This window comes from Haemaphysalis longicornis, unplaced genomic scaffold (genome assembly GCF_048455015.1).
Source record: "Haemaphysalis longicornis isolate Haplotype H1 unplaced genomic scaffold, Haemaphysalis longicornis Haplotype H1 scaffold_9, whole genome shotgun sequence".
Lineage (NCBI taxonomy): Eukaryota > Metazoa > Arthropoda > Arachnida > Ixodida > Ixodidae > Haemaphysalis > Haemaphysalis longicornis.
The window spans coordinates 165,811,115-165,835,974 of record NW_027526460.1 but is presented as its reverse complement, the minus strand read 5'-3'; the positions used below and the strand labels follow the sequence as shown (position 1 = coordinate 165,835,974).

At 48.8% G+C, this 24,860-nt stretch overlaps 1 protein-coding gene across 1 annotated transcript; it reads right to left on the bottom strand.

The window, feature by feature from the left end:
• Positions 1–7,036: 7,036 nt before the first annotated feature.
• LOC144153552 (uncharacterized) lies at positions 7,037–23,923 on the bottom strand. The gene is made up of 5 exons (XM_077685175.1): positions 23,697–23,923; positions 15,196–15,263; positions 14,083–14,428; positions 12,566–12,806; positions 7,037–7,657 (listed from the first exon to the last, which is right to left on the bottom strand). The coding sequence occupies exons 1-5, from the start codon at positions 23,921–23,923 to the stop codon at positions 7,535–7,537; spliced, it is 1,005 nt and encodes a 334-aa protein (XP_077541301.1). The 3' UTR covers positions 7,037–7,534.
• Between the last annotated feature and the right edge of the window lie 937 nt (positions 23,924–24,860).

Here is a 24,860-nt window from a genome sequence, read left to right as displayed (position 1 = left end):
ATCTTAATAGTTATATTTATAACCACAATATCGATTTATCTAATATTATCTGTATGGGAGATTTCAATGCACCCGGAATTCATTGGCCTTCTCTGACGCCTTCCGGTCGAGAACCTGGCCTTGGCCGAGAGCTAATCAATTTTTCGTCGTCACATGACTTGGTGCAGTTGGTTAGTGATGCAGCTCGACTGGACGCACTTCTCGACCTAAAGTTTGTAAGCTCTAACATTGCGGAAGCTGAATTTATATGTGAAACTACCGAAGGTATATCGGATCATAAGGCGGTTATCGTGACCCTGTCTTATCCTGTGCTCAAAACCTTGTATTCATTCACAACATTCCCGGATTTTAATCGTGCTAACGATACTTCGATCTTGGATGCCCTTGCAGAAGCTTTTTCTCTGATGGAATCCATGAGCACCAACTGTGACGTTGATAATCTTGTGACGTACTTTGAAAACGTTGTAAAATCTTGTATTCATCATTTTGTTCCAATAAAAACTAAAAAAAACGAATAAGAAACTTTTTTGGATGAACAGAAATATTCTTCACCTATCTCGCCGTGTACGCAGGCTGAGGCGTAGAAAGAACCTTGATAAGCCTGATAGTGTGAACGAGTTCCAGAAGGCTAAAAACAACTTGCCGCAATGATGGCTTCTGCAAAAGTTTTTTTGTTTGGCACACAATTACACGCTTTACTCAAAAGTAATCCTCGTAAATTCTGGACATCAGTTCTGCCTAGTAGCTGCTCTTCCTCCTCATTCTTGATTAACGGTGAAACTATTACTGACGAACCGAAAATCTCCCATGCGTTTAATACTTACTTCCACTCTGTATTTTCCGTTGATAATCATGTTACCCCTGCCTTTAACTCTCCTTCCGATATCGGCCCAATTTCTGATGTAACTATCAGTCATGCTGGTGTGTTGAATCTCATTCTGAATTAAGACGCAAAAAACAGAGACGGTCCCGATGGTATTCCAAATTCCTTTTTAATTCGGTATGCGTTATAGACACCTCGTTACTTTACCATTATATTTCAGAAGTGTTTGTCCTCGGGTATTTTTCCCGGTGCCTGGAAATTGGCCAAGGTTAGGCCGATTTATAAGTCTGGTGATAAGCAGCTTTTGCCAAACTATCGTCCCATCTCGCTGACACCACATGCCGGCAAGTTGTTGGAGCACATCATTTATAAACATATAATCGACTTTCTTGAGACTAAGAATGTTTTATCCAATCTGAAGCATGGCTTCCGAAGGGGATTCAGCACTTTAACTCAATTGACAGAATTTACCCATGACATTTCTTCAAGTCTTGTTCATATTAACAGCACTACCGACACAGACAGAAAGAAGAGGGCACAAACACGGCGCTGTTTTTTTTTACCGTGACGAGGAAAGTTGGTTGAACAGAGGAACAATTAAAGGTGCCCATTGTACTAAAAATGAATGAAGCTGTGCCCTCTTCTTTCTGTCTGTGTCGGTAGCGCTGTTAATATGAACAAGTACCAACTCGCCCAGTCTTCCGTTTTAGCTTCAAGTCTTGACTGCGGCCACCAGGTCGACGTAATATTCATTGACTTCGCAAAAGCTTTCGACACTGTCCCGCATTCTCAGTTGCTTAATAAACTCGGTGCCATCCTAAAAAAATTCCAGTCTAGCAGACCTAATTGCCAATTTTCTGTTTAATCGCTCCCAAAACGTTAGCTTTAATTCTGGCAATTCACCTCTAATTAAAGACACATCAGGGGTACCACAAGGGTCCGTTCTTGGTCCTTTGTTATTTTTTATTTTTATTAATGACTTGCCACAATCCATTACCTGTAAATTACGCCTCTACGCCGATGACTGTGTTTTGTATAACACCATTAACTCTGTTCAAGATCACTATCCTCTTAATGATTCCTTTAGTGCCTTTTGCTCTTGGTGTGATACATGGCAAATGAATATCAATTTCCGTAAAACTGTCTCAATGTCCTTCACCACCAGAACGCAGACTTCGGTTTTCAACTACTCTTTCAATGACCTAATGCTCCAAAGGGTTTCGTATTATAAATACCTTGGCGTGATTTTCACTACTAACCTCTCCTGGTCTAAACATATCAATTCAGTCTGCACCAAATCTCTTAAAAAACTTGGTTACCTAAGACGTAATCTCAGAACATCCCCACAGGAAACTAAATTACTAATGTACAAAACCCTAATTCGTCCAGTTCTTGATTATGCCTCTATCGTTTGGTGTCCGCATAAAAAAGGAGAAATAAAACAAATTGAATCCGTGCAAAAAAAAAGCAATCTGTTTCATTTGTCGCCGCTATGACCGCAATTTTTCGCCTACATCCGCCCTTACAACTTTAAATCTTGCCTCACTCTCTACGCGACGCGATATCGATTCGCTCAAATTCTTGCATGGTATCGTTCACTCACTTAACCGCCTTTCCGATAACAGCTATCTTACGTATGCTATGCCAACCGTAACTCGAAATAATCATGCCCTAAACCTCGCCCCATTTCATGCACACACCAATGTATTCAAATTTTGTTTTTTTTTAAGAACGACAGAACAGTAGAATTTACTGCCGGGTGAGATTAGGAGCGCACCGATAAATCAATTTCTGCCTTTTCTTGAAAGTCGTGTCTATCAATAGTTCCTTGCTTTGTTGTGTAGGTATGTGCGGGGCCCCGTCTTGCAGTGCCCATTTACTGGATGTATAACGATTTTTCTGTGTACATTGGCATCGGGATTTTGTTCTGAATGAAATTGCGGTGCGAGTAGGTGTGTATAGTTTATTTTTTTGTTCCCTGAAGTGTTGCATTTGTAATCACTGCTCTGTATTTCAACCACTCCTGCTATAGCGTTTAAAGGGCTGCAGTATGTGAAAATAAATAAATAAATACATCCCTAGACGACAATCGTACCTGCCATCTCAACTTTACTGTTAGCTCCACGACAGGAGAGAGAGAGAGAGAGAGAGAGAGAGAGAGACAACTTTATTACGCAATAATGCGAGAGTGGTTCCTCAGTCCAGGAGCCCATGTGCTGTCCAGGCTGCCGTAGCCCTGGTCACAAGCAGTAGCTGGTCCTCAGGTCGACAGCTGGACAGCAGTATCTCCCACTGCTCAGGGGAAGGGGACGGGTTCAGAGGCGGAAGGTCCGAGTTTTTTGTGCAGTCGAATAATATGTGTGCCAGAGTTCCTGGTTCGTGGCAGAATTTACACTTATCAGAGTACTGTGTAGGGAAGAGTAAATGCATACGGATAGGGTGGGGAAAAGTACCTCCTTGAATTTGTCTGAGTGTGGTTTCTTGGCTTTTGGTCAAAGATGTGTGAGGACTAGGGAAGGTCTGTCTCGTGGTTCGGTAGTATTGGGTGATTTCTTGGTAGGTGAGGAGAGGTGCGGAAACATCCCCGGTCTCAGCGGCTCGGTGAGTGAGGTCTCGAGCCTGTTGATGAGCAAAATTGTTGCCCGTCAGTGCAGAGTGGGCGGGAGTCCACACAATGTCCACCCGATGGGCAGGCGGATGTTCATTCAAAAGTCGGTTTGTGGCGGGGGCCACCCGTCCCGACAAGAGCCTGCGGCAGGCGGCTTGCGAGTCCGTCAATATAATCTTGGAGGTGGTTTGGGTAAGGGCGAGCGCAATAGCTAATTCTTCAGCGTCCAGGGAGGAAGTTGTCCGGATTGAAGCGGTGGTGATGAGGGCGTTCTTAGATGTTACCACGGCCACCATAGTTTGGTTATCTGAGTAACTGGCCGCATCTGTGTACATTACGTCGGATCGGCTGCTGTAAAGTTTTTCGTGGGCTTTGCTTCGGGCTTCTCTACGACCAGGGTGGAGGTCCGGGTGCATATTTCTGGGAATGGGGCGCACAAAAATGGACTGGCGCCAAGTGTCGGGGACGGTGACCAGGTGAGTCTTGTCAGGGCATGACCATTGAATATTTCGAAGGACCGCGCGGCCTGCTTTGGTTTGGGCAAGTCGAAGGCGTTGACTAGAAAGGTGTCCTTCGATGAGCTCCTCTATGGTATTGTGGAGCCCCATGCTAAGTAGTGTGGCCGTAGACGTGCTCATCGGGAGACCCAAAGCTTGTTTTGTTGCTTTGCGAATGAGACGACAGGAGAAATCGCAGCTCTACATCTGGCCTGTAACATGGCAAAAGACCACCTCCCACTTGACACCATAACCATCTTCTCTGACTCAAAGGCTGCATTGCAAAAGATACTCAACCCCAACCGTGCTGCCCCATGCATTCACAACCTAATTGGAAAGATTCACCAACTTGAAGAAGAAGGGTGCAAGGTCCACTTCCAATGGATCCCAGGCCATATAGGTCTCCAAGGAAATGAGAAAGCGGACGCCCTGGCCCGCGCTGCCCACAACTCTCACCGACAGTCCTTCGACGTCTTCCCAATCGACGAGGCCCGCAACATTATTAAACGACACCTCAGTACATCCCACCCCAACCCCTGAGTCTGCCACACAAGTCATCCGCGCCCCATCCCAGCCCACGGCCTGTCCCGGAAAGACCGCTCTCTCCTTCTCCGCCTCAGGACAGGCTACTCCTGGACCGCCGAACGCAGACATCGACTGCAAAAGACAGGTTCCCCCTTGTTCTACCTATGCCAAGACGCAAATGAGACAATTCAACACATCCTCTGCGAATGCCCCCACCGTGACGCCCCTAGCACCTCTGTCATCAACGCACTGAGAAGACTCAGACTACCACACTCCACACTTCAAGATGTGCTCTTAATTCAAATGGACCGGACTCCACCCGCCTCAAAGTAGCATCCCTCATTGTCAAATTCGTCGAAGCCTCCAGCCTCTCTTAAATCCTCTAAGCTCAACCCTATACCTACCCTCCCTTTACCTCCTACCACCTTCCACCCCCTACACTCCTTCCCCTACCCCCACCTAACCAAAACCCAGTTAAAGGGGCACTGACACAAAAATTTTGCATCTTGTTTTTTTTTGTTGCGATAAGTAGCTAGTGACCTACTTATAACCTGTAGAAACCTCATTTGCTTCAGCGTGCGACGGTTGTTTAATTAGAGGCATTTTCAATGCGGCCAGTCGCAGTTTCAGTTTCTGCGAGTGCCGCAAAACGACGGATTTTGTGTGAACAAAGCTGACCACGTGACCGTCGGAGGGATATCACAGAGCAGAGCCGCCGTAGCACTGTCGAATCCGCATCGACGGCAGTTTCTGCGAATGCCCCCACGTACTGATCTAGTGAGGCGCTTAATTAAAAAGCGACCGTGGATGTAACGCAGGCGCTGCGAGTGCAAATGCTACCGCGGCTAAAGAACGAGGCGCGACGCTTGAGACGGTGGGTGGCAAGACGCGCGCTGGGAGCATCCGGCCGGTCTGCCTACAGGTCCGCCTACAGATGTGTTCGGTTTAGCACTGCGGCGGATATTCGAGTTCCGCTCTCGTAAGCGGTGCAGATGACAATTTTTAATGCAACCCGCCATCGCATCATTAACTCCTGAGTCCTTTCTCATGTAAGCCACCATGGTCGGGACTTGGGGACAATTTCGTGCAGCGGTAACAAGCTATCACTCGAGCTACCTGCGCCGGCCTGGGCCACTTCGCGGCCGTGGCCGCCGCCTGCACAGCGACTGTGCGGCAAGCTCAATGGGCTTTTCGTGCCTCCGGCGCGTTTCCGCATCCAATGGCAATAAACAGTAATAGAAACAGAGTGCCTGGAATCGTTGTAGAACTTTGATCGCGGCCAGCTGCCCGATGAGCTGACGAAATCACGGCGCCTCCGCCGCCAACGATCGGGTCGTTCGTTCTCGAGAGCAGAAGCTCCGCCCTCTGGAGCGGCGAGCCGGGCGAGCCGGCGAAAAACGCCGGCAGTGCGGAAGCGGCAAACACAAACTCGTGACGTGTTTGGATGTTTATTTACACGATATCCTCGGGATGTCGATTGCGCGTGGTCCTCTGCTGGCTGCTCGGTTGCGTTTCGCACACTTTAAAATTGATTTTAAATATGCTCTAGGCTGTATTCGCCGCTGATATTTTGCAGATGATGTATGTGTTCCCACCAATCTATCTCCGAAGTTATCTCGCCTTCAAAATTTTGTGTCAGTGCCCCTTTAAGGTGTCTTCTCTGAGAGACAGTTACCGGGTTTTTCCTCACTCCCTTTCCTTTCTAATAACCACAAACAACAACAACAACCTCACGTCGTCTGCTCTCCGCCGTTTTTGCTGGGGCCCCTGCGTCACCCCCCGCGCGCGCCGCCTTGGCGGCGTAGCTCGGCCTCCTACCTTCCGTCTGGGTGGTGAGGCGCGCATTTTCCGGGGGTGACGGTTTCTGGCGCCGTGTGAGGGGCTTTCTTCCTCGGGGGTGCTGTCCGTCGCCATACCGGTTTCCGGGCCGGTTTTTCCTTCTTTGTCGCCCGCGGCAACTTCCTCGCTGGGTCGGTTGGGATCGTGGTTTGGTCTCACGTACGAGGCCATGTTGGGAAGCGTGTACCCCACGCTCCGTGAATCTCAACACGGCAACCCCACGCCCCGTGAATGAATCCCAACACGGTAACAACACACCGCCGGCAGGTTCTCCGACGTCAACAACGGCGTGAATCTCCCATTCTGTAGACCTCGCAGGACCACAGACCGGATCAGCTCCCAGTTCCTCCCCTTCTCTCTTGGACCCCAATGTGCTCTCCCATGAAACGCAAAAAGGGCTATTGTAAATCTAAAAGACATCTACACAAGACGATTCGAACTGCTTAGAGACATCTTGGCGAAGAAGTTATTTATAAAAGCCGTCCTGAAGAAGTCTTGTAGCTGTGCTAACGCGACGCTTATAGCTGTCTATCTGGGTGCTTGCAAGACATCTACAGGACTTCTTGTAGGATGTCTCAGCACCTTCTTGTTGACATCTATACAACTTCTTTTCAAGGAGTTTTAAGACCTTTTCAAGAGGTTTCAGGAATTACGTTCGTGGCACCACGTTCCACCAGGAATCACGTTCGGCTCCTTCGTGGCACCCACTAAATTCTTCCTCTGTACACACAGGCTAGCCTGAAATATCGCTACGAGCTGTCCCCACAATTGACGCACCCAGCAGCTGCTTTTGGAACACCGACTCGACTGCCTGCTGTTCTCCGAATAAATATCTTTGCTTAAACTGGCACGCAGTTTAAAAGATACTTAATCGGAGAAGGGCTGGTCATTGCCGAGTGTTCTGGAAGCAACCACTGGGTGTGTTAATTGTTGACAGCTGGCAGCAACATCCACAACCGGCCTGTGCGAACAGAGAAAGCATCAAGCGGGCAGCACAACTGAAGGTGATGTTAGCACAACATAAATAGGGGGTATTCGCATAAACTCTTAAGAATAGAGTTGCTTCATGCCAGCTAGGTCTCATTTCACATGTTTTGTGTCCTGTGTACAAAATGATAAAATCAACCTGTAATCTCTTGAAAACCAAGCTTTATTTGTAGTGCAACATTAAAGCAATATATGCATTAAAGTAGAAGGAATTACAGGAGAAAGCTCTCACAAAAAAAGGTAACCGTCAACCCGCTATATACTTGTAAACAGGGATGATAGCTTCATGTGGCAGTCATCAGCAGTCTGGCTTGTTCCCATGAAGCTGAGTGTCCTTGCTTCTTGCCTCCAGCCGTGTTGCCTGTGCCAGCAGGATGCCTGGGTAGAACACAAGGCACTGTGTCACTTACAATGTGTACCAGTAGTGAGCAGTGAAAGGTATCAGACAGACAGCTACTTATTAAATTTCGTTGATGCGAAAGCAAGCTAGACAAATGGTTCGTTGGGGCGAGGACTGTGTTGCACTGACTTCTCTGGCTAACTGATGGGGAATTGGAAATTTTTCGTCGAAACGGAAATTTCGTTGAAGTGGAGTTCGTTGTAGTGGGGTTCGACTGTATTATTGATGGGTATAGGTGCCAGAAAGCAAGTATAAGAATTAAGGCTGCAGTAATTTTTATCCTTTACCAAAATAAATGAATTTCCAGGAAGGCAGAAAGGAATGTGCACCAGCAGCTGTAAATTGTCACACCTAGGGATGGACACCAGTATGTCCACTCGTGTGGAGAGTGGGGGAGGGCATGACAGGCAGATAGAGAGGAGACAAAGGCACGAGGGGGTATTATGTTTTACGCGCCGATGCTACACAGGCGATGAGGTGCGCCATAGTGGAGGGCCCCAGATTAACATTTTGACCACCTGCACGGGATCTCGAGCACAAGGGCGTTTTTGCTTTCGACCTCCATCAGAAAAGCGGCCGCCACAATTGAGAAGCGAACCTGCGACCTCAGGCTCAGCTGAACGCCTTAGCCACTGATGGCGGGTTGTAGGGTATTAAAAGGACACCGAAGTAAATTTGTCAAGCTCCTGTCTTTTTGTTTGAACTGCGTATAATGGCTCAAATAAACACACTTTTCATCGTTTATCCTGTCGATAAGGCGGTATTTATTTTATGAGGCCTGAAAGGGGAAAAACTGCCATGCGCGGTCTTAGGCAGCCACAGCAACTAAAGCAGTGACGTTCATACAAGTTACTACGTAATTGGACAATGTCCAAGATTAGAATTCAAACCAGTTTGTTTCAGTTCTGTAAAATACCGCATTTACTCGCATAATTTGCACACCCTTAAGTTTTGCTAGGTTTACAGAAACGACAAAGTATTGCCAGATTTACAGAAACAGCGCCAAAATTGTGAATTTAGTATAGAAAATACCGCCCAAAAACAAATAAACCACTTAGTGCTATGGGATTTGAGCTTGCGAATTGCATAACAATATACCTAGTGCTCCAGATCACTCCGCCATAAGCCAGTGTTGGCAAGTGCATAAGTATAATGTATATAATGTATACCCAGTTTACATTTTTATCTAGGTTCGGCATTCCAAGCAGCCCAGACGACTATTTCTTGAATAGCGCTTCTGCAGTAAGCATCCCTCAAATTTTCACAAATACCTCACCTTTAGTGACTGCATTCCTTTAGCAGAAAAGCGTTCATAGATGTGTGATCGTGCTGGTGACTGCTCTGCTAGTTCACCCAGCACAAAAAAGCGCTTCATGCACCCTGATTTTTCCCTCTATGGTAAGTTTCAGTTGACCTTATTTCCTTAGTACCTATATTAAGTAGAATAGAATGCAAGCTTGGGCTAGTTGGTACATTCCGAAAAAGAAAACTGCGATTAAAACAAGGACACAAGAGAAGACGACTAGACACACAGGGCGCAGACTAGCAAGTGATTTTTTTATTTGAGTGAAAAACACATCATGAAGGAAACTGCAATCTACACATGTGCGATAACCTAGGGCACAGGACTAAGACGAACAACCAAATCGCACCCAAAAGTCCAGTCACGAAACGCAATCTTCGCCTTTTTTTCAGAATCGCGTACTGCAAAATCTCCCTCCTGCGCGCACCTCTGTAATGCTTTGTAAATTCGCGTGCTTCGAGGCGTGGCACACAGCCTTTGCAGTTCTTTACAGTGGGTGGCCAGGTTGCTGCCAGTAAAAGTGCGGAGGCTGTCGGCATGTACCCTCAGTCGATCATCCACTGGACAAGGGGGTTTTGTAGACGACGCATGCTTGACAGTTAAAAAAGCACTTCTCATGTCTTTTCCAGCCCCCTGCATGTCTATTTTCTTCGGTGTTTACATGCTTACACAACTTGTGTAGCTTGTTAGGTGCCGAAAAAACAACACTAACCCCCACCTTTCCCCTAGCTTTTTTGATCCTGTGCCCAACATTATGAACATAAGGTAAAACGGCCATCTTGTCGCCCTTGCCCCGTTCACACGTCGTCTGCTTGGTGCGTGACTCGACAAGAAGCTTCTTGCTAACTGCCAAGATAAGGTCGCAAGGAAACCCTGCTTCCTTCAGTCGCTCCACCTGTGAACAGAAACTCGCCTCAGCTTGGTGTGTGCACGAGCGTTGCAGCGCATTCCCGAGAGCTGACGTTAAGTGAAGCAGTCCTTTTTGGAATGAGGGGAATAGATCCAACACACATGGTCACAGTTCACCTTGGGCTCCATATCCAAAAACTGCATCAATCCCCCGACCGGTGCTTCTATTGTTTACGAAAAGACATTGAGGGTGGAGCGAAAGAGTTCAAAACACTTCTTCAACTTGATGTGTAGTGCCCTCTGGATTGAGCTGCTACAGCACTAGGAAGTCGTCAACGAAGCGGAAAATCTTAATGACGTTAGTGCAGAGCAACGGAAGCAACTGACGAAGTTGTCGAAACGTGCGAGTACGAGGTCACTGAATATTGGGGCAAGACACGACCCTATACGTACGCTGTCCTTAGGAACATAGGAACGACTGCACACCCCTTGAATTGGCTCAGCTGGTTGGGCCGCTGGCACTGTCGCAGAGTCACAACCGCCGGTTGTGCCAAATCCTTCGGGCCTCCGCATGAAAGATTCGGCACAACCGGCGGTTGTGACTCTGCGACGGTGCCAGCGGCCCAACCAACTGAGCCAATTCAAGGGGTGTGTAGTCGTCCCTATGTTCCTAAGGACGGCGTATGTATAGGGTCGTGTCTTGCCCCAATATTCAGTCACCTCCTACTCGCACGTTTCGACAACTTCATCAGTTGCTTCCATTGCTCCGCACTAACATCATTAAGATTTTCCGCTTCGTTGACGACTTCCTAGTGCTGTAGCAGCTCAATCCGGCACTACACATCAAGTTGAAGTGTTTTGAACTCTTTCGCTCCACCCTCAATGTCTTTTCGTAAACAATAGAAGCACCAGTCGGGGGATTGATGCAGTTTTTGGATATGGAGCCCAAGGTGAACTGTGACCCTGTGTGTTGGATCTATTCCCCTCGATCCAAAAAGGACTGCTTCACTTCACGTCAGCTCTCGGGAATGCGCTGCAGCGCTCGTGCACACACCAAGCTGAGGCAAGTTTCTGTTCACAGGTGGAGCGACTGAAGGAAGCAGGGTTTCCTTGCGACCTTATCTTGGCAGTTGGCAAGAAGCTTCTTGTCGAGTCACGCCCCAAGAAGACGAGGTGCGAACGGGACAAGGGCGACAAGATGGCCGTTTTATCTTACGTCCACAATGTTGGGTACAGGATCAAGAAAACTAAGGAAAAGGTGGGGGTTCGTGTTGTTTTTTCGGCACCTAACAAGCTACACAAGTTGTGTAAGTGTGTAAACTCTGAAGAAAATAGACATGCGAGGTGCCGGAAAAGACACGAGAAGCGCTTTGTTAACTCTTCTTGAACCGCGCGGTTTTAAAACTTAGACAAGGGAAGAGCACACAAGGACGGGACTCGCGCTTTGCCCCGTCCTTGTGTGCTCTTCCCTTGTATAAGTTTTAGAACAGCGCGGTTTAAGAAGATCTTCCCTTGTCTAAGTTTTAGAACAGCGCGGTTTAAGAAGATGTATAACCAACTAGCCCCCGTTTTAGCCTTGCTTTTTTAACTGTCAAGCTGCGTCGTCTACAAAACACCCTTGTCTTGTGGGTGATCGTACATTGGCCAAATGGGCCGATGCATTAATGATTTACTGAAGGTACACGCCGACAGCCTCCGCACTTTTACCGGCAGCAACCTGGCCACCAACTGTAAAGACTGCAAAGGCTGTGCGCCACGCCTCAAAGCATGCAAAGTGACAAAGCGTTACAGGGGTGCGTGCAGCAAGGAGATTTTTGAAGCGTACACGATTCTGAAAATCAAGGCGAAGATTGCGTCAGTTCACCGTCAGTGTCCCTACTAAGCACCGAGATCGCGTATCGTAACGGGACTCTTGGGGGTGATTTTTAGTGTCCTTGGACTACCCCGGCCCTCACCTTGTTTGTTTATGTGCGAAGCGATTGCACATGCCTAGTGTAGGGTTCTTTGCCCCCCGTGTTGCGCTCAGTCTTTTGGCTGTGGTTTTGGTTGTTTACCTTTGTTCTGTGCCCTAGGTTACCGCAGTTTCCTTCATGATGTGTTTTTCACTAAAATAAAAAATCACTTGCTAGTCTGCACCCTATGTGTCTATTTGTCTTCTCTTGTGTCCTTGTTTTATGTGCAGTTTTCTTTTTTGTACATTTATTAACTTTGATAACGCTTCTCCCACCTTCAACTGGCCTTTGATTTTTTTCACTAGCGTACCAGTCAGCGGAGCATCGCATGTGTGGAGTGAGTTAAAACAGAATAGTCTACAAACTAACAAACTAAAGGCAGATATTTCCAGGCACAAACGGGTCATGGCTTAGTTTCAACTGAGCAAACAAATTAAGACGACCCGCTGGCGGCCAGAAGAAGAAGTCGCTGGACCGACTGACTCTGTCGGAGGGTCGGCGAGCCGCACAGTAGTGCAGCCAAACCATCTTGTTTTGATGTCACACAAAATGTCAGGAAATCAGCAAGCAGGATGCGGAGGAAGGCCGCATTTTTGAATTGATTATTTCTACCGAATAAATTCACGTAAATGCCGCGAGTGGTGAAAATATGGCCTAGAGACTCCAGACTACAATTCGCACTAGTATTCCTGCAATATTTACAAATCACTTCAGCGACGCTTAAAAAGGGGTATTAAAAAAGACGCACACACACATGCACAAGAGAAGATAAACAAACAAACCCTCAGTTCCTCAATGTTGCTCCAAATCAACCGGGCTGGGAGGCGAGGCGTGGGGATGACTCCTGAGGCATCCCAGGACCTTGTGGACTTTGTCCCGCTCCCTGGCACAGCCCGGCAGCAACAGCAGCTGGTCCAGCAGCCGAAGATTCCGCCGTGCGGCCAGCAGGCAGGGCTGTCAGCCACCTCCAGGTGGTGTTTCTCTGCTTGGAACCCACATGGGGCACAGGACGGCTGAGAGCTGCTGGAAGGGGAGGAAAACAACTAAGAGGAGCCCCAAAAGCAGCATCCTGGGCACACAGAAATGTTTAAACAAGTAAAATGCCTTCGGTACAGACGAGTTTCTGCCACACAGACGTCTTTTAGCAGTGACTATGAAATGCCTCAGGACAAGCACCAAGAGTTCATGCGATGTGTACATACACCACATGAGCCAACAGATCATGAAGGAACTTGACTTTCATTTAAAAAACGACTATCGGGGTAGCATTCAATTCGGTAGGCTACAGAACTTTTCATGAAACCAGAATGAACGAAACACAGTCACTTAGTGGACAGTTTGATGTACACGACAACAACATCCTGAAGCTAAAACGACTACATGGCAATAAAACACAATATGACAAGATTCCCTGAAAACAACTTTGAAACTTGTTTAAGTAAGCAGAAAATGTAACGAAACAAAACAGACACTTGCGCTAAACCCACGTTTCTCTGGTTAAACATGCATGAAAGTAGAACTATCGTGACAGGTCCAAAGTTGTTTTTTGTGCCATTTTGTCCAGTGCTGCCACCATTCTAGCTTTACCCTCAGGTAAAAGAGACTGCCCACTTTCGACATACCTGAAGCTCTTGGACTTTATGTCGAGGCTAATTAGATGCTCCGTATTCGCTACCATGTTATTTTTGTGGTCTCCACTTCTTGCTGGAGCCTGTCTTGGGCATCATGACTAGGACCAGCCTTGGCTGGGTCAAGACACCACTGCTTAGCTACCTGAGCTTTTCAGCCGCAATGCGCTCTTGGCAGTCTTTGCTCAATGTTTGTACTGCTCTCAAAACCTCTGGTGTCACATTGAAGTGACTTGCATCTCCGTCAAAGCACTTGAAGAACGAAACACTCTGCTGCCAATACTCGTTAATTCGTGTAGACGGATCTGATCAACATGTTCAAGCTGGACGAGCATGTATTCATCCATCAAAGTCAATTCATCGGTTAGATCACTTGCAGCACCCTAAAATGAGCTCTAGAGGACTTTTCTTTCCTCAGCTGTGGGCTTAAGAAGCGCAGGCTCTGCAAAATGAAAGGCAGTAGTTGAAAGGCAGTCGTGCAGAAGGCACTCAGCACATTTTATGTAAAAACTTCCTTCCACTTCATTTTACGTAAAAGATGCCTTCAACGCCCGTGGCGTAAAGGACTCCTCCCACCAGAGCCAACACATTGCGGAAACCCGGCGAAATGAAGCTTCAGCACAAGATTGGCGCAGATTGCTTGAAATGAAGAAGGATGTAGCAGGATTTACCTTTCGGCACGGTTCGGCGCAGATATCACATCACTGGTTCGTTGCCCTTGAGCTCCCTGTGCCTGGGCTCCCACTGCAGCCGCAGCCAGGCGCCCCGATACAGCACTCCATGCACCACGAGTGAGCACAAGTCGCCCTCCGGATGCGCAGCAGGGCCACCCGGGAGTAGCATTGCAGGGCACAGCGCTGGGGTCAGGTCCAGGCTGACACCCACCAGCTCGGCTGTGGCTGAGGATACAGCACACTACAGCAGCGCCTGCCGGGTGACCTCCCCTAGCATGGCGCCTGCTGAGGCCGAGCCCTGTCGCTGCCGCACAGAGCCGCCCGAATAGGCCAGGGTGTGGCCCTTCAGGTCATCTCAGACGATGGTCCAGGCCAGCTGAGCTGCCCACAGTGGGGCCGTCCGTTGTTTGCTGCGCTTGCCCAGAATTTCCAGTTGCACCTCGGCCACCAGAGCAGGAGACCAACCAGGGCCCTCCCATCCAGAGGCCACCACCTGGGACATTTTATGATTACTGGACCAATAGGTGCAAATAGCAGTTCGGAAGGGGAAAACACGCATTTACCTTAGGAAATAGGATATAACGGTGTGATAAACATTGCTAAGCCACAAGTGACAAAGCTCTGAGGTTTGCAAGCCCGTCGAATTGCCCTGCAGCTGGCTAAACAGCAACCACTTGATCTCCCAGGTACGACACTGAAATTGAAGCCTTTGTCATCTCCTGCCCTAACATCATTTTGACGCCACTTTAAGCCACTCTAGAGTACATATAACAACCTAGGACAACCCAATGAACGTAGTTATAAATATTCCTAGGTGAAACCTGAAGACAAGAAAACTAGACACAAGGGCAGCTCTATGCAAAGCGGTAACATGAAGGGCAGTGAGCACAAATTGCACAGCTTCTCTCTCATTTAGTGCACACAAATTGCATACCACATCCTGCCAAAACCTGATGCACCCAGCATAACCGGTTAATTGCACTGTAAACACATCATGGGTCTGCAAGGAAAATTCCAATTGCAACATCAGCTATACACAAAAAGTGGTTACCTTCTGTAAATGAGAAACGTCCTAATTGACTCTGTGCAAGCGCGGCTTGGCCTACTCACACATGGACAGGTTGATCAGCGACACCTCCTCGGCAGCTTTGTTGACATCCAGGGCTTGAAAAGGCGCCCTGAACGCACCGACCAGATGCCGGCAAAAATGCGAGATAATAAAGTGTACACAACTAAAGCACTGAGAATTAAAGCAGTTTGAAACTTAAGGTAAGCAAAACTTATCTCGAGGTAAACAAGGATGCAGAGAGGTTTTACTACTCTAACATGAAAATATCCTACTGCACAAGGACAAAAAAGAAGTCAAAAGCTCATTCACCGGCCTTTGCCTGTGAATGAGCTTATCTTATTCAAAAATCTCAAACCTGCTACAGTAAAAGGCTTGGAATGAATAAAACTCTAGGGCAGTGCCTTGAACATGCACACAATATTTTGGGAAGGTCTGGTACTACTCATAACTCAAATGTGAGTTAGCAGAAGAAAACTAAAATATGTCAGACACTAGCAATACCATTGCAAACTTTCTCCATAAACACACGTTTGCAGCTAAATAATATGCCATTCTCCTTTTGTCATACTGTTTTATGTGACAGGAGACAACTAAAATGGAACAAGTAGTAAGGCAAATGTGCAGTCTATTAGCTTCATTTTTAGCTCAGACAGAAATTTACTAAATATGCCCATCATGAATATCTCAAGACAACTGATCACATCAAAATGCAGCATGGAGATATGGTAACGGTCAGTGACAATGCAAATTGTCTTAAATTGGCCCCACTCCAGTTTTATTTTTGGTCCAGATTACAAAATCGCACAACATGCATTTCATACGGGTTTTTGGAAACAGATGGTGTATTAACTCCAACAATTTGTGTTCAGAATAACGAATATTCCTCCGTCATTTCCATTGTTTTCTTTGGAGTTATGAGTAGGATTATTGTATTGTTGAGTTTTAGTTTGCGGACGCACCATAATGCGCAACAACTGTCTAGTATTTGTAATGTCCATACGCTAAACTGTGCTCTTAAACGCACTGACCTATGTAGGATTTTATCACATCAAAGGGACATTACAAACGATTTCTGATTCAGTCTCTGTAGTCACATGCGTTATCTACTGGCTATTTTCCGGAATCTGTGAGAAACATTGCGTACATGCGGACTTACTACAAACTTCTTGCTTTTTTTTTGTTAGTGTCATCTTGGTAGCAGTGACAACAGACAATGAGTGGAGCCTGGAAGAAACTACAACTCTGTCTGGTCAACGTGTTCTCAGACGCTTTCTTTTACTATTATTTCTTCTCGGCCAGTGCGTCATATATAATCTGAGAATGTGAGCGAAAAACAAGAAAAACGGGGTTACAGCATGAAAGGCGCCAACTATAAAAAAAAAGTACAGTTGCTCCCCCCCCATTTTGCCTTAATAGGGTATTTACATTGCACTCCATCGTTGTGCTGTGACATCACCGAAATTTATGAAAGTTTTGTGCATCACTAGTCCATAAAGGCTCAGCGCGAGCTCGGCTGATAGCCTGTGCATTCGTTGTACTGCTTGTACCATTTCAACAGTTTTCTTTAACGAGAAAGGTAATGCCAAAAGTTTGCAAGCCCAAGCGTGTACTTCTTCACAAATTGTGGTGCTGGGCACCGGCGTGTGCTGCGCACAGAATTCGCTAAACTACGGTACTGTGCAGTGATAGCTCATTAACGACGACCGCAAGAAACTCTGCTACTACTTATCACGCTAGTAGTGCTAGTAGCTACTCACCTTTGTTCGTGCCGAGTCGTTTCCTGACGCTTGGGGAACCGTGGCAGTCTTCACGCATACAAAGGCTTGAGCAAGGTATTTTGGAGATGCATTTAAAACACCATTTACCTATTTACTCTCTTAAAAGCATTTTTTTTTTTTGCGCAAACAACCTTACAAACGCAAGAGCAACTTTTAGGAACGACAAACGCGACCAACGGTTGTTATGTTTGAAATTTGAATTGAAGCGACAGAGGAACCCCTGGTGGTGCTGAAAACTACTACCACAAATGCATAAACTAAAAAGTAAATTATTTTCGCTTAATAAAAAGCAAAAAACGTTTTATAAGCCAAATTTTTTTAAATGCAACAAATTACTCCTTTATTGCAATGTTTAACGGCTTTTTATCTTTTTTTTTTTGAGTGAGCACTCAGCGCGTGCTTTTTGAAGTTTGCTGCGGTTCGGTTCTACAATTTTGGATTGAATCAATTGGAGTTGCGCCTGTCAAAATGCTTCTTTAAGTCTTCGGTACTTTGCCCATGCGTTATCGGGCACTCTGCCTATCTTCGGCACCGTGTGGAGCAAGGAAGCAACGAGTTATTTTCCAGAAAGGTGGAATAGGGTAGTCTGCTTCGCTGAACGCTAGCGAGCCTTTTTGGTAGAAAATAACTTTCGCTATCCCAAATGTTCCCAGTTGGGTGCATAGCTGTTCATTTTTTTAGCTCCGGAAGATGCTGCTTGATGTGTGAATCGTGAACGCCAGCCTAGGCCATAATCACTAGCTAATCACTAGCGCCACCTTTAGTGCTATTACGCCGACGCAGCGCAGCTCCAGCCCAAGCGAGGTCTGGGACGCGCTCGTTAGTGCGCGTGGTTCAACCAGGTTCAACTCCACAGTTGCACAAAACATTGCAGTCCGATTCGCCTCGCCATGCCTCTTCAATGCTCCAGCCTTCACGCCAGCCCTCACATCTTGCGCAGTCGATGCCCGAGCCTATGTGCAACCACGCAGCCACGCAAGTACGCCAACGCTGTAACTAAGCCGGCCTTCGCCGTTGGACCAGTGCGCCATTTTGTCTTCCTCGCCCAAGCGTTTTGCACCGTTCACTCGCTTGCCTCCTTGTGCGCGTCTGCGCTTGCTTGCTGGCGGACGCTCCAGCAAGATTGTGTTTTGTGTGTGACCGCCTGCGTGTATCCGGCTCGGCGGCATATCATGCCGGGCATTGTGTGGGAGCGGCTCGTCTCAGTGACAATGTCGCGCCTATTCATCGACCTCATACGGAAAGGCGCCTATTCATCGACCTCATACGGAAAGAATTGGCACGGCGACAGCTGGACACTGCCGGTTTCAAAGAAGAGATAATTCGGCGACTGGAAGCCGACATTCGGCAGCAGCATGAAGCTAGCCCCCCGGTTGAACCGAAGGCTTCTGCCTCGTCCGCCGCGGTGCCTTTGACGCTAGACCCAGCCACGGTACTTAACCTTGCCAGACACAGTGCCAAAGACTGCCTGCAACATGATCCGTTGCCTTTGCCAGAGCAGCCGCCATGGCAAGTGTTAGTAGCCCAAACATTGCCCTCACGAAGTGCCCCTGTCGCATGACACCGTCGCATCCGACGCGGTGTTCGCGCGCCATCATCCCAATATTCCATCGTCCCGCTTCGCAGCCAGCCCACTCCCAGCCAGCACGCAGTTATAAAAGGTACATTGGCCGAACACAGAGCTGTTTTTGCTTGCCACAGCGATGATCTTGACCATATCATTGATAGGAATTTACCTGCTAGCGTGTTGCCCTACAGTCGGCGCTCATACCGGTACGATGGAGAAGGCAAGCAGTTCCTGAAAACTCAGGGGCCCTAATGAACCATGGCTTTAAAGGGGAATGTAATGAGCTACAATCAAAGCCATCATCCGTGCCTTGCTCATCGCAGCCAAGCAGCCGCTAACTCTACAGCTTCTGTGCGAATTCAAAACGAGTAAAGGCTAGGAGCTTCCATTCAAACAGTACGGCGTCTGTGGCCCCTCCGCTTCCTTCTGGGCCTCCCGGATGCCGTATGCTCGACACGGGTGGGTGGCGAAACCAAGTTCTGTCAGGCCAGTTCTCACAAAGGAAGTCAAGCACATACAGAATTCCTTCAACAGCCAGAAAGAGGTCATACCGTCGGTGAACCACCTGCCAACTACTTTCAGCCCAGCCAACAGCAAGCCCAGCGTGCCGAAAACTTTGTCCATGGACAGAAAAAGGGAAGAACGCTCGTGAGCCAGCCACCTACAGGTTCCAAGCCCGTCAACAGCGCCAACCAGGCGCGAGCTGTGCAGCAGCCAACGCCCAACTCGAGCCATCTGTGGTACCATAAGAGATTAAGGACAACTTGTGCTGCACCTGGCTGACCACTTCGTGAGTGGCATCGATGTACTTCAGCTGGACAAAAGCCCATGCCTGAAAGTTTTTGCAGCAGCACCGACCATTCAGCATTTGGCTACAAGACGAGCAAGGACTTCCTGCGTAGCAATTGTGGCATACTGTGTGCCACATGCAGCTCCATGAGACTGTTTGAGAGGGTGTCGGCAACCTCCTGTCCAAGGACAACTGGCACGCCTTTCATGAACCTCGAAGCCAAGGCTAAGGCCCTTACCATGCTTCAGTGTGGATGAAACTGCCAGTGCAAGGAAGCAGGCATTGTAGACTCACCTCTGCAGTCAGTACAGCCACAGCTTAAACGGTACAATGCGCTTATTGGCTGTCTAGCCACCTAGATGACTTGGTGCATGAGTGAAGCGTGCGGCAGTGTTTCCCCCGCGTGTATGAGTGTTGTGCCTGTTGTGGTCAATGTGCGGATATTACTGTCCACGAGACGTGGTCAACCAAACTGGTGGGGCGGGGTGCGAGCAGCCAGCCACATGTGCTGTAGTCATTGGGGGATCACTAGCATCACCTTCAGTGCCATCACGCCACGCAGCTCCAGGCCCATTCGAGGTCTGGGACATGCTTGCTTGTTTGTGCTTCATTTGTGCCCGCCTCCGGTGTGGTCAATCGTGTTGTATAATGTTCAAATAAATGCGTTCCTTTAAATAACTCCCATTCGCCTCGCCATGCCACCTGAATGCCCCAGCCTCCACGCCCAGCCCTCGCAGTACTGCATACGGTGCAATTCATGAATTGCGAGGAGGACCAGAGATAGCGCATATAAAAGTAATGTGGTTTTAGCAGCACAATATTTACAACAATCGAGGCCTAAACCTAAAAAATAGCCGCAGTGATTTCATTGAATCGGCAGATTTGAAGATCCACGGCGGGTAAAATGGATCACAAAAAGAATCTGGCTTGGATGTTTTTAAAAAAGCATAGTAGAGATAAAAAATGGAGGTGATTTCTTGCTGAATGGATGTCGGGATTTTTTACCATAGAAGTGTAGAGCATGTGTGTGCTTAAATTTGTTTTGAGATGGGGCGTGTTCAGACGTATTTAAGCGCAAATGTCAAGGAAAGCATTTCTAGTAAATTTATCATGAGTGGTTTTCAAAGTGTCAAGACGCGTAACAAACAAATAGGCTCGGGTAACACTTCTTTACCGTGTCTCCAGATAAACCTCTCTCAAGCGACGTTTTTAAAACCTCTTGGTGTAGCATATGCTTGTGTTGTTCTCAGCAAGACATCTTTTACACATTTACAAGTAAACTTCTCGAAACTGCTAGCGGTAAACGTTTGCAAGATGTCTTCACGTAGAGGTAGACGATTGTAGCTGTTTCAGGCTGTTTCAAGACGCCTTCAAGACAACTTGTGTTTCATGGGCTGCTACGCATGCCATATCACAACGAAGCCTGACCTTCCGCACCTCGTCTGGTCTTGCCCGGGCCTTGCCGTGCTTCGCGCCCAACACCGCCCGGCGTGGGTTCACTCCTACGAAGAGTGGATTCGGCCCTCTTGGCGTGTCAAGGACACCTTGACAGCACTCTGGAGCTTTGTCTGTGCGGCGTCGATGGCTGGACATTACTAGCGTCCTTCTTGCCCTCCCCCTTCCCCTGCGGCTTCGGGCCATCCTTTCTTAAAGGGAAACTGAGGCAGTTTTCAATTTGCTGAATACACAGAAATTCGGAAACGTTGACCTTAAACACCTAACCTACGAGGTCTTTTTCTTTTTTTGTTGAAATAGCGGCGTAATAGGCGAATAAACAAGCGCCATCGTCACGCCCCCACGACGCGCGGAGCGCAGGGGAGGAGGACGGCACGAGAGTGAAAGGGGTCGTGGTGACGACGTCGTGAGGAGCGATCGGCCGCCGCGGCAAGTGTTCGGCCCCTGCTGCTGCCTTTCTCAGCGTGCCGTCCGCCAGCGTTAGCTTTCCTGGGCCCCGTGCTGTGTTTTGTTTTAATTTAGCAACTAGTAGTGGAAACTTTTTCAGTGCTGCGTTGTACTGCTTCACAATCGTGCCGAGGAAGCGGAGTAACCATGCCGAGGTTCTGCTCGGCATTCGGTTGCAACAGCACCTATGGCCGCGATAAAGTGGTCTTTCACAGCTTCCCGCGGGAGCCGAAACTCGCTGCTCAGTGGGTTGCTACTGTAAAGAGGGAACACTTCAAGCCAACAAAGGCGAGTGTGTTGTGTTCCAGACATTCCCAGACAGGCTGCTTCTAGGCAGTATCGGGATGCCATTCTGTCGAAGTGCAACCTCCAGCACAGCCCTGTTGAGGCACACATTTGTTTTAGTTTTCTGGTGGTTGTGGCGCACCTGGGGTGCCTTTGCCTCTCTCGAACCTCCCGTATCTCCTGGCAACAGCAGCAATCTTCTTCGTCGGTCATTGTAACGCAGTGCGCGCATGAACACCTGTTATGAAAACATGCTTATCGTGATATGAGTGCCTCAGAAGGGACCACTACTGACCAAAGCGTTTCAATATAGCTCATGCTGAACTAAGTGACGACGCCACTGCAGTTACAAAAGCCCCAGCGGCAAGATATCGGCTCTAAAATCTGGAACAGCAGTGGTGACGTCGCAAAAAACATGTGAGGAGCGGCTCTCTGTAATCAAAATTGGAGTATCGTGTCGCCGCTGCACGACTGAAGCCGTTGGTGCGTACTGGCGTGTGCGCTGCTTGTACTGTATGTACTCCTGAACTTCTGGTTGGATCACGGACAAAGAAAAAAGAGCTGTGCGCTGGTGCCGCGACAGTAATAATATGGATGTTATGGATGAACCCCCCGTGAAAAGACCTCTGTAGCACTTAAAATTTGCATATAAATTAGTGCGTACGTCAGCAGAAATTTAACCTCCTCTAATAAAGAAGGATATATACTTTGCACCATGGTACCGCATTTTCGAGAAGCACGGTGCGAGAAAAGGGAAATTAATTGTTGTGGCTCAAGACGCCACTTGCATGTTTCGAAGAAAATTTTCCATTGAAAAGGTGGTTGCTTCTCAAAATCAGCGCAGAAAATGATTCACAAAATGCATACGCAAACCATACCCCCTTAAAAAAAAAAAAAAGACTTCGACGGGAATTGAACCCGCGAAGTTGAGCGCACGGGCGCGACGCGCGAGAGCACTGCGCCACCGCACAAATGGCGACACGGTGCAAAATAGCCTAGGTAATAGATGGAGGCCCATCCTTCCGTGTCATACGTCGGTGTTTACTAGCTGGTTTACAGAATTCCTGGCTGGTAAATTGAAATTTCTTAAATAGCGCTTGCACAGCAAGGTTCCCCGAAGCCCCCACAATAGCTTATCGCCATCAACTACGCTGCTTCGCGAAAACGCTCGCAAAAATGTGTGTGCGCGGCTGCGACTGCGATTTCCCACTGCGGGGATAGAGCTTGTCGTACTTTGGTTTTACGTTTCACATGAAAAACTGTGGCCGATATTGATGCCTTATTACCCAAATTACCCTACGTAACTCTTCTTCTGCACGAAACTGACCTTACATTTTCTACAGGCGAGCCGTTCGCACACCATTTACAGCTTGCAGCTCCGGGGTAGCGGCGGCGCCGAAGAGCACAGCCGAAGCGTCGAAAGCCAAAATACGGATTGCATTAGCGCTAGAGTTGAGTTGCATGGGCTTCGTGGACCTTACTGAGTTTATTACACTCCAGAAACTATCAAAATAGAGCCGCATTCATTGCGGCACAGATGTTGTCGGGGAGCAGTTTTCGCTTCTCGGTCGATTCCCGACGACGCGTCGGGCGACCGGTCGGGTGACCGATTTTGTTGGCTTCTTCGGTCGGCGAACCAGTCACACTACGGCGACTTTCCATCGGCCGACGTGTTTGTTTCGCCGTCGGCGTAGTATGACAGCGCGGTCGGGCAACTCGGCAGTTGGCCGATGGCTTGGCGACTCGGCTGTTTCCCAGGCGGGTGAACGTTGCCGGTTGGGACACGTATTCCTCGGAAGTGTTGTTCGTCGCCGGCACTTGTCGCCGTCGCCGCTCGTGCACGGGCGAGAGGCTCGAACAGTACGGGTGTACGATAAACTCACTACTCGGACTGGCCATCGTGGGATCAATTACACAAATGCAAATACAGCGTTTTCTACCGCGACGACCCGCTGGGAACGCGTTTCATGCTCCGCCTCCTCCGAGGGTCCTCACGACGACGTCACGAAGACTTGACCAATCACGAACGGCGGTGAGGTTCGCTACATGCCCCTAGGCATCCGTTGTTCATTTTTGCCAAAATTAAGTGCTTTTTAATAGTTTATGCCAAGTTTTGACATGATTTTCGAGTTCGCCGTATGAATAATGATAAAATGGGAGCAAAAGCTCTTTTTTTGTAAAAACTGCTTCAGTATCCCTTTAATAAAGTTTTCTTCCTACCTCCCTTCCACGCTCCGTGCCGCGTCGCGTCGGAGATCATCTCGTGCCTCTGCCGCGAGGTCAGCAAGGGAATCTCGGACTCCCTGTCGAAGGTCGCTCGCTGCCGCGCCCCTCCGTGACCTCAGGAATCCACGAAGCGTCGTCAACGCAAGTACGGCCGCATGGGACTGCTGCAGCTCCTTGGCGGGGAAACGGTGGGGGCTGCGACTGCTGAGTAGGCCAGTCATCACGCGCCCGAATGGAGAGGAACCGTCGCACATGACGATGGTCCAGTGCCCCGGCTAGGGCTAGCCGAGCGTGCGATGCGGAACTAGCACGGCACAGGGACGGGCTCGCGGGCAGCTCCGAAAAACACGTCCGCTCCGTTCCGCGGCCAAAACCGGACTCCGAACTGTGCGGGCCATGGAGAAAAGAAGAAGTGCAGCAAGCGCTGGGAACTTCAACGACGCCAGTAGCACCTCGCGAGCCGCAAGCCATGGCCTATGCGGATGCTGTCCGTCGCCCTCGCCCACCTGCGCCCTATCGTAACGAGGCTCCGTACCGTCGGCCCCTGTCGCCGGCCCGACCACCTGCGGTGCAACCCCCCGCCTCAAGGAAGACCGACGTGTGGCGAACGTCCGACAATCGTCCGCTGTGCTACCACTGCGGAGAGGCCGACCACATCTACCGTCGCTGCCCCTACAAGAGGCTCGATTTGCGAGGGTTCTCCGTCGACGCACCCCGCCCCAGAACCAGTCAGCGCCCATCGGAGATCGAAGAATACCTGTCCAACACCAGCCGTGGACCAGCCCGTTTCAACTGTTCGCCGTCGCCCTACCCATACCAGTCGCCGAACCGCCGTATCAATGCTGAGTTCTCACGTGGAAGGTCCGCCAGCCCACGCGGGGGAAACTAAAGGCAGCAACTTCTGGAGGTGAAGTTGCACAACGGCGGAAAAATGAAAACCCTCCAACGACGCAAGGGCGCGCCAAAGACCGTGATTCACGACATGCCCTCATCCCGACGACCCGACGGAACCCTGACCAGACTCCCGAACACGACGACAGCTACGCGGCGCGGCGCGTACCCAACATGACCGAGACGGCCGCTGAGAAGACGACGACAACGACGACGCACAGTGCCCGACCGTCAACACGCACAAGCCGAGATGCGACGCCCCGACGC